General features: G+C 47.3%; 1 protein-coding gene across 3 annotated transcripts in view; it reads left to right on the top strand.

Annotated features, from left to right (window-relative positions):
• Positions 1-13,635, top strand: part of Ccdc6 (coiled-coil domain containing 6) — a 96,323-nt gene extending 82,688 nt beyond the window's left edge. For 2 of the 3 annotated variants that reach the window (NM_001111121.1, XM_006514277.3), the window contains exons 7-9: positions 2,595-2,695; positions 8,126-8,250; positions 9,513-13,635. In NM_001111121.1, the coding sequence (NP_001104591.1) occupies positions 2,595-2,695; positions 8,126-8,250; positions 9,513-9,713 (427 nt within the window). In that variant the 3' untranslated portion in view covers positions 9,714-13,635. Of the gene's footprint in view, positions 1-2,594; positions 2,696-8,125; positions 8,251-8,361; positions 9,371-9,512 lie in introns of those variants that run through there. The other variant, XM_006514276.3, reaches the window with a different exon arrangement.
• Positions 13,636-16,222: the final 2,587 nt, after the last annotated feature.

The following is a 16,222-nucleotide window of genomic DNA, read 5'->3' on the forward strand; positions in this document are numbered from 1 at the left end:
CAGCTGCTCTCTGCATGGGTACCTCTGTCAGATCCGGCCCTCTTGTCTCCTCCTCAGCACTTGGTATTGAGGAAGTCGTTAAGATAACTAACAAATCCAAATACAACAAAGAGCTTTTTGAGCACCAGCTAAGGAATTAGCCTTCTTCTGACACAGACCATTTCTGACCAGGTGTGGCCATATTTCACTGAAAGGGAGTTAGAGCCTCTTAAGATGTCTGGGCACCCACTGTGTGGGCACCCACTGTGTGAGACCTAGGTCACCAGCTGGGTGTCTTAGGGTTTTACTGCAATGAACACCACGACCAAGGCAACTCTTAACATAGGACAACATTTAATTGGGGCTGGGTAACAGGTTCAGAGGTTCAGTCCATTATCATCAAGGTGAGACCATGGTAACATCCAGGGGCTACAGGAGCTTAAGATTTCTACCTCCTGTTCCTGAGGCATTTAGGAGAAGACTGGCTTCCAGGAAGCTGGGAGGAGGGTCTCAGAGCACACCCTCACAGTGACACACTTCCTTCAAAAAGGCCACACCTAATAGCACCTCTCCCTGGACCAAGCATATTCAAACCACCGCATGGGGTCTGGTCTGTGAGGATAAAGTGTGACTAGCCACACAGCCCTCTGCCTCTGTCCACCAGAGAAATAATAGATCCAGAGACATAGATCCAGAGAAATAATAGATCCAGAGACATAGATCTAGAGAAATAATAGATCCAGAGACATAGTTCCAGAGAAATAATAGATCCAGAGACATAGATCTAGAGAAATAATAGATCCAGAGACATAGATCTAGAGAAATAATAGATCCAGAGACATAGTTCCAGAGAAATAATAGATCCAGAGACATAGATCTAGAGAAATAATAGATCCAGAGACATAGATCTAGAGAAATAATAGATCCAGAGACATAGATCCAGAGAAATAATAGATCCAGAGACATAGATCCAGAGAAATAATAGATCCAGAGACATAGATCCAGAGGACTGCAAAGCTCCCCACCACTTCTGTGGATGCTTTCAAGAAAACCGGATTTTTAAAATAATGGCAAGTTATAAACGGGACTCTAGAAGTTACAGAAGAATGACAAGCTTCCCTCTTTAAAATCTCTCTGCTTCCTCACTTGAAAAGGTTTTACTGTATTTTGAAATTGTAATCCCTGCTTCTAAGTCTGTTCTTGACAGTTTCCCATTCTCAGTAAAACGGTTTGACTGAACACGTCAGCCCAAACACAAAGCAGTTCACTAGATATTTTACTAACTACTTTAAGACTCGGGGGAGCTGGAGTACAGAGCACCTAGGGCTGGGCTTCAGAGGGGCCGCTCTTAGAAGATGTGGCTTCCAGATAGATGGGCCACTTCCTCCAGAGCTGACGTTCACGGCGCAAGTTTGCTTTATTTCTGTTGGGTTTGTTGTTGTGTTTGTGGGTTTTGGGGGGGTGGTGTGTCCTGTAGTCCTGAGCTAACCTTGCGTTTTGATCCTCCTGCTTCTGCCCCAGATTGCTGGGATTAGAGGCGTGTGCCACCAGAGTGCTAGAGGCACAACCCAGGGCTTCATGCATGCTGCTGCAAAAACTCTCCCCAACTGAGCTACATCCCCAGCCCTGCTTTTACTTATTTTTGTAAGTTATTCAAGGTACCATGGAGTTGCTAAGTACCTGGTTAAGTAGCACTCTGCACCCCAGAATTGAGCCATTGAGATAGATCTAGGGGAAAGAAAATACCAGACACTTAAGACTGTAAGGGGTGATCTTAAACCACCTTCCTGTTTGTATAATATAAGGAAACGCCCCACCTGGTGTTCTTATGGTGGACTGTCCTAAAGAAGGGAAGGAGACAGAGACAGGCGTCTAGTTGAGCTGTGTGTCATTCAAGCTTCATTAACCTGCTTGGAAGGGGCTGGGTCAGTCCCTCGTGTGAATAAACACCAGGGCTAATGGTGCTCTGAGGTCCAAGTCCATGCCTGGTTAGCCTTAAGACCAGGGAGGATGGTTTGTCAGGAAGTCTGTCAAACAGAAATCCCCCTGCATCAGCACTGTATGCTTGGTTTGCAAAGTGAAAGCCGACGGTCCCCGTAATCACACGTCAGCATCTTTGGGCCCAATGTGAGCTAGACTCAGCACAGAGTGGCTGGGCATGACCCGCCCAGGGTGCCCAGCACTGGTGTCTTCTGTTAAATTCTAACCTGTTAAGCAGAGCCTGCCTTGTGAAAACCTTGGCACTCGGCCTAGGGGCATATTTGTCCTTCAGTGTGTTAAGTATCAGTGAGCCTGTTGATTTTGAGTTTCAAGTAACAATTCAAATAGATATATCTGTGTGCTTGTGAGGTCACTGGCAGGACTCCAGGACAGGTCCCTTGTGATATTTATGTGTTGCGTGGCTACGACAAGTCTCTGGGGATGATGACACTTGTGAGACTAGAGCAGTGTGACTCCGGAGTCCTCTGTACTAGAGATGTCCCCTGGGTACAGCCTCTCCAGCTCCCAGGATTTTGACCTTAGGTTGTGCCTTGAGAGCTTCACTCCTAGGGTTTCTTCTGCTGAGGCCCACGTGAACATGGGTGTTTGAACCACTTCCTCCTCTCTCCTTTCAGGTATTTTAATGAGATGTCTGCACAAGGATTGAGACCTCGCACTGTGTCCAGCCCAATCCCTTACACGCCTTCTCCCAGCTCAAGCAGACCTATATCACCCGGTGAGTGTGTCTGCGGGCTACCTCGGTGTGGCTGTTTTCCAGCTGTTTAGTGCGCATGTGTATGTGTGTGACTGTGGCTGTGTGTGTGTGTGGTGGTTGTGTATATGTAGCTGTGTGTATATGTATATGGGGGGCTGTAGGGGGGTTGCAAAGGGGCTGTGCATGTGGCTGTGGGGGGCTGAGGCTGTTTGGGGGGCTGTGTGTATGGCTAGGGCTGTGGCAGGGGCTGTGTGTATGTGTTAGGGCTGTTTGGGGGGCTGGGAGGGTTGTATGTGTGTATATGACTGAATGTGTGCCTGTGTGGCACTGGGAATTGGACCCAGGCCCTCACACAGATTTAGCTAGATGCTCACCGATGGTTTTTAGCTAGCTCTTGTGGTTGTATTCCCTTCTATTTTGTGATTTTTAAATCTAAGTCACCATTAGTACTGAGTATTTATTGGTTGGAGACCTTAAACAACAAAGTCCCTTGATTTACTTTCTTAATTATTTATTATTTAGTGTTTTTCTTTACTTTTTAACTTTTATCTTTGAGGATTTCATATTATCTGTCTGCCCCGTCTTCCTCAGTGTTCACTGAGCCTTAGGTACAGATGATGATGATGATGGTGGTGGTGATGGACGACCTTCAATTTGACTTCAAAACCTCTTTCTAGAAGACTGTGTGTGTGACTAGTCTTAGGGGATGGGCAGGGTTCCTGGGTTGATTGCAGGATGTCTTCCCATGTGTCTTTTATGGGTTCCTTCACTTCATTCCAACTGCCTTAATCTCACTTTTGCTGTCGGTAGTAATCTGGGCATCGTTTTCTTCCCTTGTGAAAATAGAAGCGCAGCCAGTCACGGGTTACTAGCTCTGGGTCTTTGGGCGAAGAGGAGGCCAAGTTGAGCGTCTTTATCCAAAAACCAGTGTCTCCCACTCCCCCTCACCCCCCCACCCCCAGCACAAGCTGCCTCCTGATCCTTGCAGTGGTTTGTGAGCCAAGCCTCGCTGGCCTGGTAGGTTGCTTATGCAAGCAAGACAGCTAGCGTCTCCCACTGCTGGCTTTGTTAGCACGGGCCTTGCCTTTCCCAGCATGCTTGCCTTCATCTGACCCCAAATACTCCTGAGTGTCCCAGGCTGGGCACCAGCAGGGCTTGGGGCTCCCGTGTAGGGGGGCGGGTATGTGGTCCACCCTGAGGGGGAAGAGGAAGTAGGGAGGAGGCGTGAGGCAGGAGTGGGGGGTTGGGGGGAGAGAAGGCTCATGTCTGGAGGCTTTTGTTTCTGTGCCTGTGGATAAACAAGCTGCAGATAGACTTGAGGGACAAGCGGGGTGCCAGGTTGGCAAGTGTCACTGTAGGGGTGGCCTTGCAAAGGCTTTCTTAGGACTGTGGTTCCTTTTGTCTGAGGCCATACTTAATTAAGACAAGGATTTCCCTTAAGGTTCATGAAGGGGACATGATGTTCTAGAAGCAGTACAATTAGGACAGTGTGGTAGAAATGACTTGGCTTTATTAGTTTGGAATCTAGCCAGCACTACCGTGACATCTATTGTTCTTGCTGCTGCTGTTGTTGTTGTTGTGTGGATAGGTGGTTTCTTTGTGTCTTCGAGCCATTTGAGTGCAGGTTCTCGGTTCAGCAGGGAGCAGTGGGTCCCCTGAGACTGGAGTTAGGATGTTGTGCTGCCATGCTCTGAGTACTGGGATTAGCATCAGGTCTTCCGAGAACAGAGTAGCCAGGGCTCTAACCATTGAGCCACCGCTGAAGCCTGCCGCGTCCTCTGAGGAGACACTCAGAGCCAACAGTAAAGAGTCTCCCACGTGGTGACAGCTCTTCTGTTGGAACTGTGAGCTCTCTAAGGCAAAGGAGACCAAGGACAGACACTGGATTCCTACCCAAGCCATTGTTCCTTGCTCTTGCCAAAAGGATATTCCCAGATCTGAACTCATTTCTCTAGTCTCCAGTGGCCTCAGTCTCATCTCAAAAACTTCTCATAGCTGCTCCTCCATATTCCCCAGGACAGTGCTAGGGCGATAGAGGTTTCATTTTACTGTCTGACTTGCTGGTGCAAGAGGAAGGCTTGAGTCAGGAGTAAGGAGGGTCCGAATGCCACCTCATGCTGGGTGGAATTTAATACCTTATGTAATCTGTTTAAAGGTAACAAAATTTCTACAGGAATGTCTTTTTCAAGTGATCAGAAGAAATACTGCAGTCTGGGGTGGGGTTTCAGAATGCTAAAGATCTGACAGAGTCAGGAGCCTTGGGTACCAAAGCTCAGTGTGACCGATAAAAGCCATCTAATTTTCTGCATTGTGATGTTTCTGTCACAGTATTGCCTAATGGTGTTGTTCCCTAGCAGTTTGGGGACACTGTTACGTCACATTGAAATTCCTGATGGACACATTTCTGAAATAGATGTCCCTGTCCGTAAGCCGCTCTGAATGTGTACTGTACGCAGATTTCCAAGTCCAAGGAAGTTCACTCTGTGTGTGTGTGTGTGTGTGTGTGTGTATACACACATGTGTGTGTGTATGTGTGTGTGTATTTTCATATTCCTGGGCTAAAGGGTGAGGTGCATGGTAATTTAAGATTTAAGGAAGAATAAAAATTAATAAGACCACCAAGATTATAGAAGATTATAGTCAATAGGGCCTGAGGAAGGGGGTTAAGAAAAAAACCACTAATAACTCATGTAGGCTTGCAGTCATCTTCTGAGGATGCTACAGCGGTTATGTTTACTAATGGTGGGCTCTGTAACACAGTGAGATTGAATAATTTCTCCCGTGGCTCAGAATCTGCTGCTGAGCACCGTTCCCGGATTGATTGGCTTTAGGGTCAGGCCTGGGGTTAGAGTTAGGGTCATAGGGTTTGATGTTCACCGTTGAGAATTGCTGGCCTAGAGCAGCAGAAGTTGGGGAGGGGCAGCAATAGAGAGTCTGAAGAGTCTTGGTAGCTAACATGATCTAAAAAAAAAATTTTTTTTTTTTTAAATTAGCCTAGTTAATAGGCTGGAGTTTTTTGTTTCATGAAAGGAACTTCTTTTTTTTAATTATTATTTTATATTTTTAATGTGTGTGAATGAATACTTTGCATGCACGTATGTATGTCTGTGTGTCACATGTATACCTGATTCGTTCAGAGGACAGAAAGAGGTACTTAGGTCCCCTGGAACTAGACTATACACCCCTGTGTGAGCGCTGGGTCTCAGTCCTACATGAGCAATGAATGCTCTGCTGAGCCTCTCTCCAGCCCCAAAAGCCATCTCTTGAACCCTCTTTAAAGCTAAGGCATCGTTTTCTTACAAATGCATCTTGGGTTTTCAGGAGTGAGATGTGTGTGCGATTTTTCGTTTTGCTTTTGCTTGGTGGTGGGGTTCAAAGCCAGACCTTGTGCAGGTCAGTAGACAACCCTTCCACCCCCACTACCCCCAGCCTTAACCTCACTTTCCTCACAAGTAGGCAGGGACCCTGCTCCTGGACTGTTATTTAAAGACAAGCTCTCCAATCTCAGCTAATCAATAAACAGCACGTTAAATCACCACCTTGGTATTAGAGACTATCAGAGCCCCGCTTTATAAACTCAAGTCAAAAAAAAATCAATTGGGAATGAGAAATGTATCACACATAAAGCGCCACTGACGTAATCAAGTCGGGAGATAAGTCCTCAGCATTTGCTGAGAGGCCACAGGAAAGTCCTCTAAGGAGGTACTTACTCGGTATATCTTTATGGAAACGGACAGCAAAGCTTCCGTACAATTCGAGGCAACAATAAATGGTCAGTACGGCTTGGCCACTTGCCACCTGCAGGTCCTTAAAAGAAGATGACTCTGGTCCCTTTCCAACCAAGCCTTTTTCTATTAGTTTTCACTTCAGCCACTTTTATAGCGCTGTATTAGTTAATACTGTGACCAAACTCCTGACCGGAAGCAATCTAAGGGAAGGGCAGAGAGTGGCCTACAGCTTGTCTTGTACGGGTGACAGGAGCGGGGGACCTAAGGCAGCTGCTCACATTAAAGTGAGGCCCAACTGTGAAACCTCTATCACTTCTGAGACCCACCCTACCCCTTAAGGGTTCCACAGCTTTCCCAAACAGCACCATCTGCTGGAGACTGAGATTCAAGCACCCGAACCTGTGGTCACGGTGGAGGGTGCACTTGCACACGGAAGCATGGCCAGAGCCTACCTGTCCTTGCGGTTTTTTCAGTTAGATGCTAGGAGGCCAAGACGTAAGGCGCTGGGTTCATGCACTGTAAGTGTTGCCCAGACCAGTGCAGCCTTCACTTCTGAGTATTTCAAGTATGGGTCGTTGGACTCTACCCTGGGCCTGTGATGTGTGTGCATGGCTCTGTGTGTGTGTGTGTGTGTGTGTGTGTGTGTGTGTGTGTGTGTGTGTGTGTAGAGGTGTACATGTGTGGGCGGGTACACATGTACTTGGAAGCTAGAAGACTGCCTCAAGCATTCCTCAGGAGTGAGCCATCCAACTTGTGTTTTGAAACAGTGTCTCCCGTTGGCCTGCAATTTGCCAATCCAGCTAGGCTTGCTGACTAGCAAGTCCCAGGGATCGTTCCTGGCACGGTCAATGGTTGATGGGCTAAAGCTCACGTCCTCCTCGTGCACGTGCAGGAAGAACTTCACTGACTGATAGGTGCTGCTGCAAGGCACCATGGGAATGAGGCTGGCTTCCTACAGGAAACCTGCCAAACATGACAGTGGGCAGAGGGTTGACTGCCCTTAACTCTTGGCTCCTTTCAGAGAACCTTGGCCTGTGTGGGGCTTTTGTATCCTATATTGGATTAGGTTACAAAGTTTGCATGCACACACATACTTACAACATAAGGTACATGCATGTGCACACATGGACACAGGTATACATACAGACACATATGCACGTACAGACACAGATGTGCATACAGACACAGGTGCATACAGACATATGCATGCACGAACACACAGACACGTGTGTACACACACAGCAGTTAACGTCGTTTACACACTGCAGGTTTTACCCACTGTCGAGCACAAATATTCTTTTCAGCCCTATAGTCCATTTGACGCTTGTGTCTGGTGTCACATAAAAGGGTTTGGTTGGTTTGTTTTTGCGTGTGGATTTGCAGTTTTCCAAACACCATTGAAGAGAGACCATTCTTGTCTCTCCTCATCTCTCATCAGCAGTGTTGAAGGGTTTTCCGATGAAATATGACCAGGTTCACATCCTAGCTTCCTGTTTTGCTTTGCTTTTTAGCTGTCCTCGGCTCCCCCAGTGCATGATGGATATTTTTATGCCCCTCGATACCCAACATGCCACTGAGTGGCCCCACCCCTCTCCTCTGCTTGACTGTTTTTATTTTGGCGCACCTGAGACCCTCTGCCTTTGGGATTTCTTCCCTAGATGGCTGAAGATCTCAGACAGTCAGGCTACAAACAGTACTGAACATTGCTGCCCTTCTGTTTCAGGTCTTTCGTATGCAAGTCACACGGTTGGCTTCACACCGCCAACGTCGTTGACTAGAGCTGGAATGTCCTACTACAACTCTCCGGGCCTCCACGTGCAGCACATGGGGGCCTCCCACGGCATCACAGTAAGTGTTCTTGTCCGGAGCGGGCAGCACCTCACCTCTGACCCGGTCTCTCGGGGGAGCTGAGGACTGCTGCTGTAGCCACCTCATGTCTTGGGTCCCCTCTCCTTCTAGCTATGGAGTGTTCCCACGCGTTTAACGTGAAGTTCTGGTGTTGAATGTCCCGGGATCTCGAGACTCGGGTTCGCTTACAGAAATTACCCACTAGGAAATATAATTTGGAGTGGGGCGACCACCGGAGTGAGCGTGGCCGACCGGAGCGAGCAGAGGTCCTAAAAATTCAATTCCCAACAACCACATGAAGGCTTACAACCATCTGTACAGCTACAGTGTACTCACATACATAAAATAAATAAGTCTTTAAAAAAAAAAAAAGGAAATGTAATTTGAAGTCTGGATGGTGTCTTCATTGAGCTGTGGCCAGCTATTTGCCATTAAGCATTATCAGGGATTTCCATAGCATCTGAAAATTGCCTTTGCAGCTGTTTTCCTTGGTAAACTTCCTGAGAGTAACCTTGGCTTCTATTTCCATCCCTGATTTCCTCTCCTGAATCCAGGAGGGCCAAGTACATCCAGCTCTCAAGGTCTCCTCAGGGAGGCTGGAGAGATGGCTCAGCGGTTGAGTACTGTGCCATCCTCTAGGAAACCCGGGCTCAATTCCCAACACCTACATGACGGCTCATAACTGCATGTAACTCCAGTTCCAGGGCATCCAACCCATCAGGCATGCACAGGGTACATACAATTATCTGTGCCAGGCCAAATATCCATACACACAAATACATCGAAGTCCCCTCAGAAGAGTTGCCCTGCACACATGACCATGCGGTTGGCTGAGAGAACAGGAAGACGTGCAAGAGTAGGAATAAGGAGGGAGAATGGTTCACAGAAGAGCCTTGCTCCATGACGTTCCTCGGGGTGCCCATGTAAGTCTTGAAGTTCAAAGGACCTGGTGTCCAGGTAGAAAACGTCATATCATGTTTCCTCAGAATGAAGGGCAAGCTGAATGATGGAAGAGATTGGGGACACACTGGTAGGGATAATGTGACATCACTATCATCATCATTGGCTGTGAAGGATGCATTTTCATTTTGTGTTCCGTCCTCACAGGCTTGGGTGTGAACACAACCTCCTTTCCCCTGCTAGTTCAGGAACCACCGATGACAGAGAAGGAGCCCATGGCTCTCTTTCCCGACTCGGGGTGGGTTCCGCCCTCTGATTCATGCCTTGTCAGAACTGACCCCGTGTCCCCATCTTCCCCGCAGAGGCCATCGCCACGGAGAAGCAGCAGCCCTGACAAGTTTAAACGGCCCACGCCGCCTCCGTCTCCCAACACACAGAGCCCGGTCCAACCGCCTCCGCCGCCGCCACCACCTCCCATGCAGCCCGCGGTCCCCTCGGCAGCCCCCACGCAACCCGCCCCCACGCAGCCTCAGCATCCGGTGCACCCCTCCTCCCAGCCTTAATGCATGAGCTTAGTCAGAATCTCCAGTTGGGACTCGTCTGATGGAGCCACCTTCTCAACGCCAAAGGCTTCTCCTCTCCCGGCGTACTTGGATCTGACGCGTTTGCATTGAGGTTACCTATCTACCTTTCCCTCCTCGTCGTGTCGTGAATGTTCGTCGGAAACGCAGCCGAGGTTGCGGGTCCGCAACACTAACCAGACGACTTTCTCCACCAGTGTTTTACTTGAATCTCCGCGTCTGTCATTCCCTGGCTGGAACGTCGCTGTCTGGTATCTGGTAATGAGCAGCGGTGTGCAAACCCTACCCCACCCCCTCCAACCCTTCCCCCCCAGGGGGGCCCCAGGGCTGCTTTTTTTCTTGGCTTTTAGGTTTGTAAAATAAGAAGGGAGATCTTTTTTATAACACTTCTCTGTGGATTTGCAGGAAAATTACCGAGCTGTTTAGAAACCTTCCTTCTCCAGGTCAGTGACGTTTACCGAACATAACCAAGAATTCAGCACTACAGTTCAGACCTTTTGCAGACCTAACTCACTGTAGGATTGGAAGTTAGATGAACCAGTGCCCACAACATGTAGTCTAGAGCTTTCTACAGACACACCTTTTTACAGATTGTTTTCTGATGTAAATTGACCACCATGTCCTTTGTAAAACAGCCTATAGAAACAAATCACACAGCCGTATCTCCCCCACGTGCGTGGGACGGGAACTATTGCCTATTAAGATGTGATTTTTATTTTCCTTTCTCAATGTTAATCCACCTAAGCCGGCGCCCTCTAGCGTGAGAGGAGAGACGCTTTCCCACCAAGGGTCTCGATGGCTGACTGGAATGTAGGCTTAGATCCCTGCTGCGGGTGGGCCGTGAGATTGTAACAGCCAATGCGGCTAAACCCATCCATTCTTTTGTGTTGTCCTGAGACAGAGGGTGCAAACAGGTACTTTCCAGGTGCAAAATGCTGTTAGGAAATAATGTCTGAGGGGTAGGCGACAGACACCCTAGCATGATGGCGCTTGGCAGATCATAGCATAGCAAGCAGTGCTCTCTGGCCTTGACGGGCGCTCACTTAGCCAGGAGAGCACCAAGAAGGTTCTGAACTCAATCCGCCATTCCTTCAGCACAAATCCTTCTGTTTGGCCGGGGGTGGGTGTGGGTGGGGACACCAAGTGGCTCTTTTGTAGACCTTCGTCTCTGTCTGTCCGAGGTTACTTTGTGCTTTAGTAGTCAAGTGCTTCCCCTGCCCGTGTTTGCATATTTATATATGCCGTGGATGGAAATAACTTACTAGAGAATGTATATTTTATGATGAGAAGCGTGACTCTGTTAGCTGTAATCAGAGAACTGAAAAATTAATTTATCAGTAATTTTTAAGAGTTCATGTTTGTGACAAACCATCTCTTAACAGCACGTCCTCATGGAACACACTCCCGAGGACAAGGAACATACCTTGGTGATATTGTAGATAATTAATATTGTACAGTCTAGAAACCTCCATTTTTTGCCTTCGAATGCATATTTAAGAGTTAACAGAATGGAAAAGTGTTATCAGATAATAGTGTTTGACAGCGTTTTAAGAACTTGAGAGTAAGAACAACCATAGGACCTTTCACTCTTCTTTCTCGTCCACCCCTAAACTGAGAATGCTGTATCTCCAGCGACCGGGAAGAAACTGTCAGCCTATAAAAGTTTTATTTTCAAGGTGTGTGATGTATAGGCCATAGTGTGGTTAGCAGACATGGGATGGAGTCTGATATCTCCTGTCAAGGCATTAGGTTTTTTCAGTGTCTGACTAAACCCCGGGCATTTTCCACCAGCTCCCCAACCCTCTTGGTACATGACCATTCCAGGGAAATTCTGAGGATAGACAGAGGAATTCTTCCTTCATGGTACAGTCTTGATTTTTTTTTTTTTTTTTTTTTTGTCCTTTCGAGAGAAGTACGGTATGTGTTTACAAAATCTTTTCTGGGATTGTAGATTTCAGTACTGCTGGCTAGCAGCTTTATCCTCCAGCACACAGGTCCGTTCTGGAAAGTTCTTCCCTCCACTGTCTTTATCAGTTAAGTTACCTCCTAGAAGCACAAGTGTAAAAGCACCGGCGTATGGCGAGCGGAGCCTTTGAGACGTAGGTTCTTGACATTGATGCATAAAGTGTACCTGGGATTCCTGTAGACCCATCAGTTCACCTCAAACCCAGCTCTTCCCACAAGCGCTTTGCAGTCCGAGTCAGTCCCCGGTCCCTGCAGGGGTTAAGAACCAAGAGAACAAACACTAGAGGATCTGAATGTAGGGTGTATTGTGTCACTTTTGAAGCACATAGTGATAGGTAAGAGAACCAGATGTTGAGCCCCTAGGGACGGTAGCCCCTTGACTGTGGGCTGGGCGTGGCTTCTACAGGTTCAGTCAGTAGCCACCCTCAGCAGTTGAGAGCAACAGTACCTTCAGTGGCTTCATTTCCTGTCTTGTTGACAGAGACCCTCGGGTACCACTGTGCTGCTAATAGGGCCAGGGCTCTGCTCCCCGACGACCTTGCCTTTGTACAGAACCAAGTCCACGCACCCAGCACCCCACCAGCACCTCTGGGCTCTAAACTGCTTTCTCTCATCAAGCATGCTGGCATTCAAGACAGATTTCTCGACCTTTGGCAGACATGGAAGTGTTTTAAGATTTTATTTAAATGTCTTTGTTGACCCAGAAGGACTTTTAGATTCTGAGATCCTAAGGACCCCCCCGCCCCCCATGACCATGGGGTGACCGGAATGTGGCTTTGATGGCTCAGGCTGCTGTGCCTTTTATCATTGGCTTCTGATTCAAACCAGAAATAATTGATAATGTGAATTTGTGTTGATCCTTCAGTTGTAGGAAAACTGTATATCTATCCCCCGTTGTTAAGTAGACATGAGCCTGTCCCCTGCTTGTAGAGATTGACCAGGAAAACGGGAGGAAGCATGGCCGTTGCGTGTTTCAGAAAGTTTATTGTTTAAAATACAGAAGGAAGTTTTCTTTGTGACTTGATCTTCTGTCTAGTACTTGTCTAATCAGTTAACCCACGCTGAGAGCTTGTAGCGATGCCTACCAAAGACATGCATAGTAAACCTCCTGTTTCCAAATTATTAAAGAGCCAGCCATTGATGCTGCTCCTGGTTCTTTCTGGGAGCCATTGTGAGAGACTAAAAGATTCTTAGGGTGTTTGTTTGTTTGTTTGTTCGTTCGTTTGTTTAAGTTTTAATTTCTCTCTTTCTAAATTTTTGATTACAAATGTGTTAGCCTAATGTGTTGGGGAGCATTTCCCAGAATGCTCAGCAGTTGTGATTACTGGTCACACCCAGGTCACCTCTTCTGGAGTGATCAACGGGATCCTCTGTGCGTGCTAGCATGGGTGCTGTGTGTGTGCACGTGTGCGTGTGTGCATTCATGCCTTAACTTGGGTTACTGCTCAGCTTTGCCGTCTGACTTGGTCCTCACCAGCATCAGATTGTATTGTGCATCCTGATCTGAACTTCATTCTGGTAAAAAAAAACAACAACAACAACAAAACCACAAGGTTGCAGGTAGCACAGGCTGGAACGCATTCCTTTGGAAGAACGTCTGCTCAGATGGACCCTGAGATGTCTCCACGGACTTTATTTGGGACTTTGTTTGGAAAGAAAGCCGACTGTAACTTGGGCAGATGTCGACAAGGAAGAGGGGAGAGCCAGATGCCACCATGCCCTCTGCCTCTGCATATCCGTGTGCTCTGTGTGTTGTGTAGGCTCATCTACAGCTTACCTGGCTTGGAGTTCAGGTAATGGTGGCCATCCTGACATTCTCTGTTGGAGTTTAGAGAGATGTAAGACGTCCAGTTAATGTCTTATTTACTTTATGTTGATCAGTCTTTAATACATGTGCTGAATCAGAAAAACCTAAATAAAGATAATTTTTTAAAATGTACTCCTGGAACTGTCAAATTTGTTTCGTCCTTTCTGTTCTTTGAGTTGGGAATGATGGTTGGTTAGTGTTGGCACCAACAGACAAAACCAGATTCTATTACAAACTCTTAACGGCATCCGGAGGAAGTACTTGTAGGTAGCATCAGTAGGGCCAGTGTGGGTTTCTATTTTTTCCTTTTTCTAATTTTTTTAAAATATACTTAGGAGAAAAAAGCTACACGTATGGATGTTTTTTGCCTGCATGTATGTCTATGCACCACACGTGCATGCGGTAGCCAGAAGAGGGCATTGGGTCTCTCACACCTGCAATTACACGTGGTTGTGAGTTATCATGTGGATGCTGGGAATTGAACCCGGGTCCACTGGCTACCCACCCTGATGTTGAACTTGTAATTGAACTGTGTTTTCAAATTCAAACAGTTAAACCCAAGGGGTTATAAAATGGAAGCTACACTCCCAAAATGTCTCACGTGGACCAATATGCACTGGCACATGCCATAGGACATTTCAGGGATGATGATGAGTCCCAGAGGATTACAGTGACCTTGGCAGCAAGGCTGTCATGAAATGCTGTAGTTGGTCATGTACGTAGCCTGGTATGGATCAGTCTTTGACATCAACCTTGTGTAAACATCACTCATCATTTGTACGTAGTAATTGGTAAATTTTAAAATGTATTCCTACTTATTGAAAAGTTTACCCTTGGGCTAGTAAAATTTCCCAGAGAGTAAATGTGTCTGCTGCAGGCCTGACAACCTGAGTTTGAACCCTTGGACTTGTGATAGGAGAGAGCCAACTCCTGCAGGCGTCCTCTGACCTCCGCAGCCCTTCAGTACATACATACACAAAATCAATAAAAGGTAATGCAATTATTCACTTAAGACAGCTTGCATCGCAGCAGCGGCTACCTTGATACAACTCATGTCTGCATTGCTTCAGTAGGTCAGGAAAATAATATGTGGGATGATCTGTGTAGGGATATTTGGGGTCAGTGTCCATGTGTTGGGTGTGTGGCGTTTTGGTAAGGCTGCGGTTGGCAGGACACAGGAGTGGAATCCTTTAAGGAATATGGTCTTCAGGAATTCCTGATAACCATTTCAGTGAGTCAAGTCGTTTAAATCCACCCTGCCCCCCCCCCCATTTTTTTAAATGCGAGAATTTGCCTTGGGTCAGAGAAGACTTCTAAAGGAATTGACCTTTAGGCAGGGTTCAGAACAGGTGGTTGGAGTCTCCGTCCCAATTTCACGAGTTGGATGGGGGAGGGGCTCCAAGGAGTGGTCAGTGGCAGAAAGGAAGTCTGCCCAGGGCAAGCGAGTTGGCTGCTTATGTGGTGTGTACCCAGTGGGAATTCCCAAGGGAGACTTTAGTCAAGCTTCAGGATTGCCCTACCTGCCGACGACGCTGCAGAGCCACCTGGTCCTTTGACCCGTTGGAGAAAGGTGACCCTGGACAGAAGGTTTCTTCATCCACATCCAGGTTCTCTGTGTTTCCAGAGTCCTGTGAGGTGGCAATGCTTCGTGAGGGATTCCGGCGAATGACACCATAAAAAGTCAGATAGTTGGGGTGTCGGGTAGCCATCAATCATCCCCTGACTTGGCCTGGAGCATTGATGGAGAATTAGAAGGCATTTTTCTTCTTTTTTTCTTCCTTTTTTTTTTTTTTTTTTTTTTTTTAAAGAGACGGGTCTCGCTATGTTGTCCCCCAGAGGCTGGATTGCAGGGACTATTCACAGGCACGATCCCACTACTGATCAGTACAGGAGTTTTGACCCGCTCTGTTTCCTACCTGGGCCGGTTCTTTCTCTCTCTCTTTCTCTCTCTCTCTCTCTCTCTCTCTCTCTCTCTCTCTCTCTCTCTCTCTCTCACACACACACACACACACACACACACACGCCTTAGACCACCTGGTGGTCTCCCGCTCCCAGGACGTCGCCATATTGATGCTAAACTTAGTTCGGACACCCAATCTGCATAGCGCACTACTGCCCAGAACTTCAGGACTTGAGATCCTCTTGTCTCAGCCTCTCAAGTAGCTGGGATTACAGGCGTGCGCCACCACGCCCTGCTGCATTTTTTAATTCAAATAATAAGACAAACCAAAACAAAAAAAGACTCCTGGTCTCTTTAGAAAGAGTTACACACTGGAAGGCTGTGCGGTCATCCCCGACTTTGTGCCCGATCCTCTTCCGAGCCCCTCTGTTCAGCACTGTAGTCGCTAAAGCACAGACCTGCAGGCTTCTGAGTTTGTGAGCTATTTGGAGAGGGCATGTGATAAATACCGGAAGCCCAGCACAGCTAGTTCTTGTGTTTGCTCACAGAAAACAGGAACAGAAGTTCAAAGTCTGGCTTGGAGAGAGGCATATACCAGAAGTTCCCGTACTGGTACAGATAATAAGAAAAATGTACCCTGGGGACCTTGATAAATGAACCTCAAGTTACAAAGTAGGACCAGTGTTCCTGGGTTCTGTTAGCTGTTCTATGGGCTGCAGCCCCTTCAGAGGTCAGCAACCCTTTCATAGGGGTTGCCTAAAACCATCAGAAAGTACAGGTCACCACATCATGAACTGAATTTAAGTGTTTTAGCACTAG

The sequence above is a fragment of the Mus musculus genome, chromosome 10 (assembly GCF_000001635.26).
Source record: "Mus musculus strain C57BL/6J chromosome 10, GRCm38.p6 C57BL/6J".
In the NCBI taxonomy this organism is placed as follows: Eukaryota; Metazoa; Chordata; class Mammalia; order Rodentia; family Muridae; genus Mus; species Mus musculus.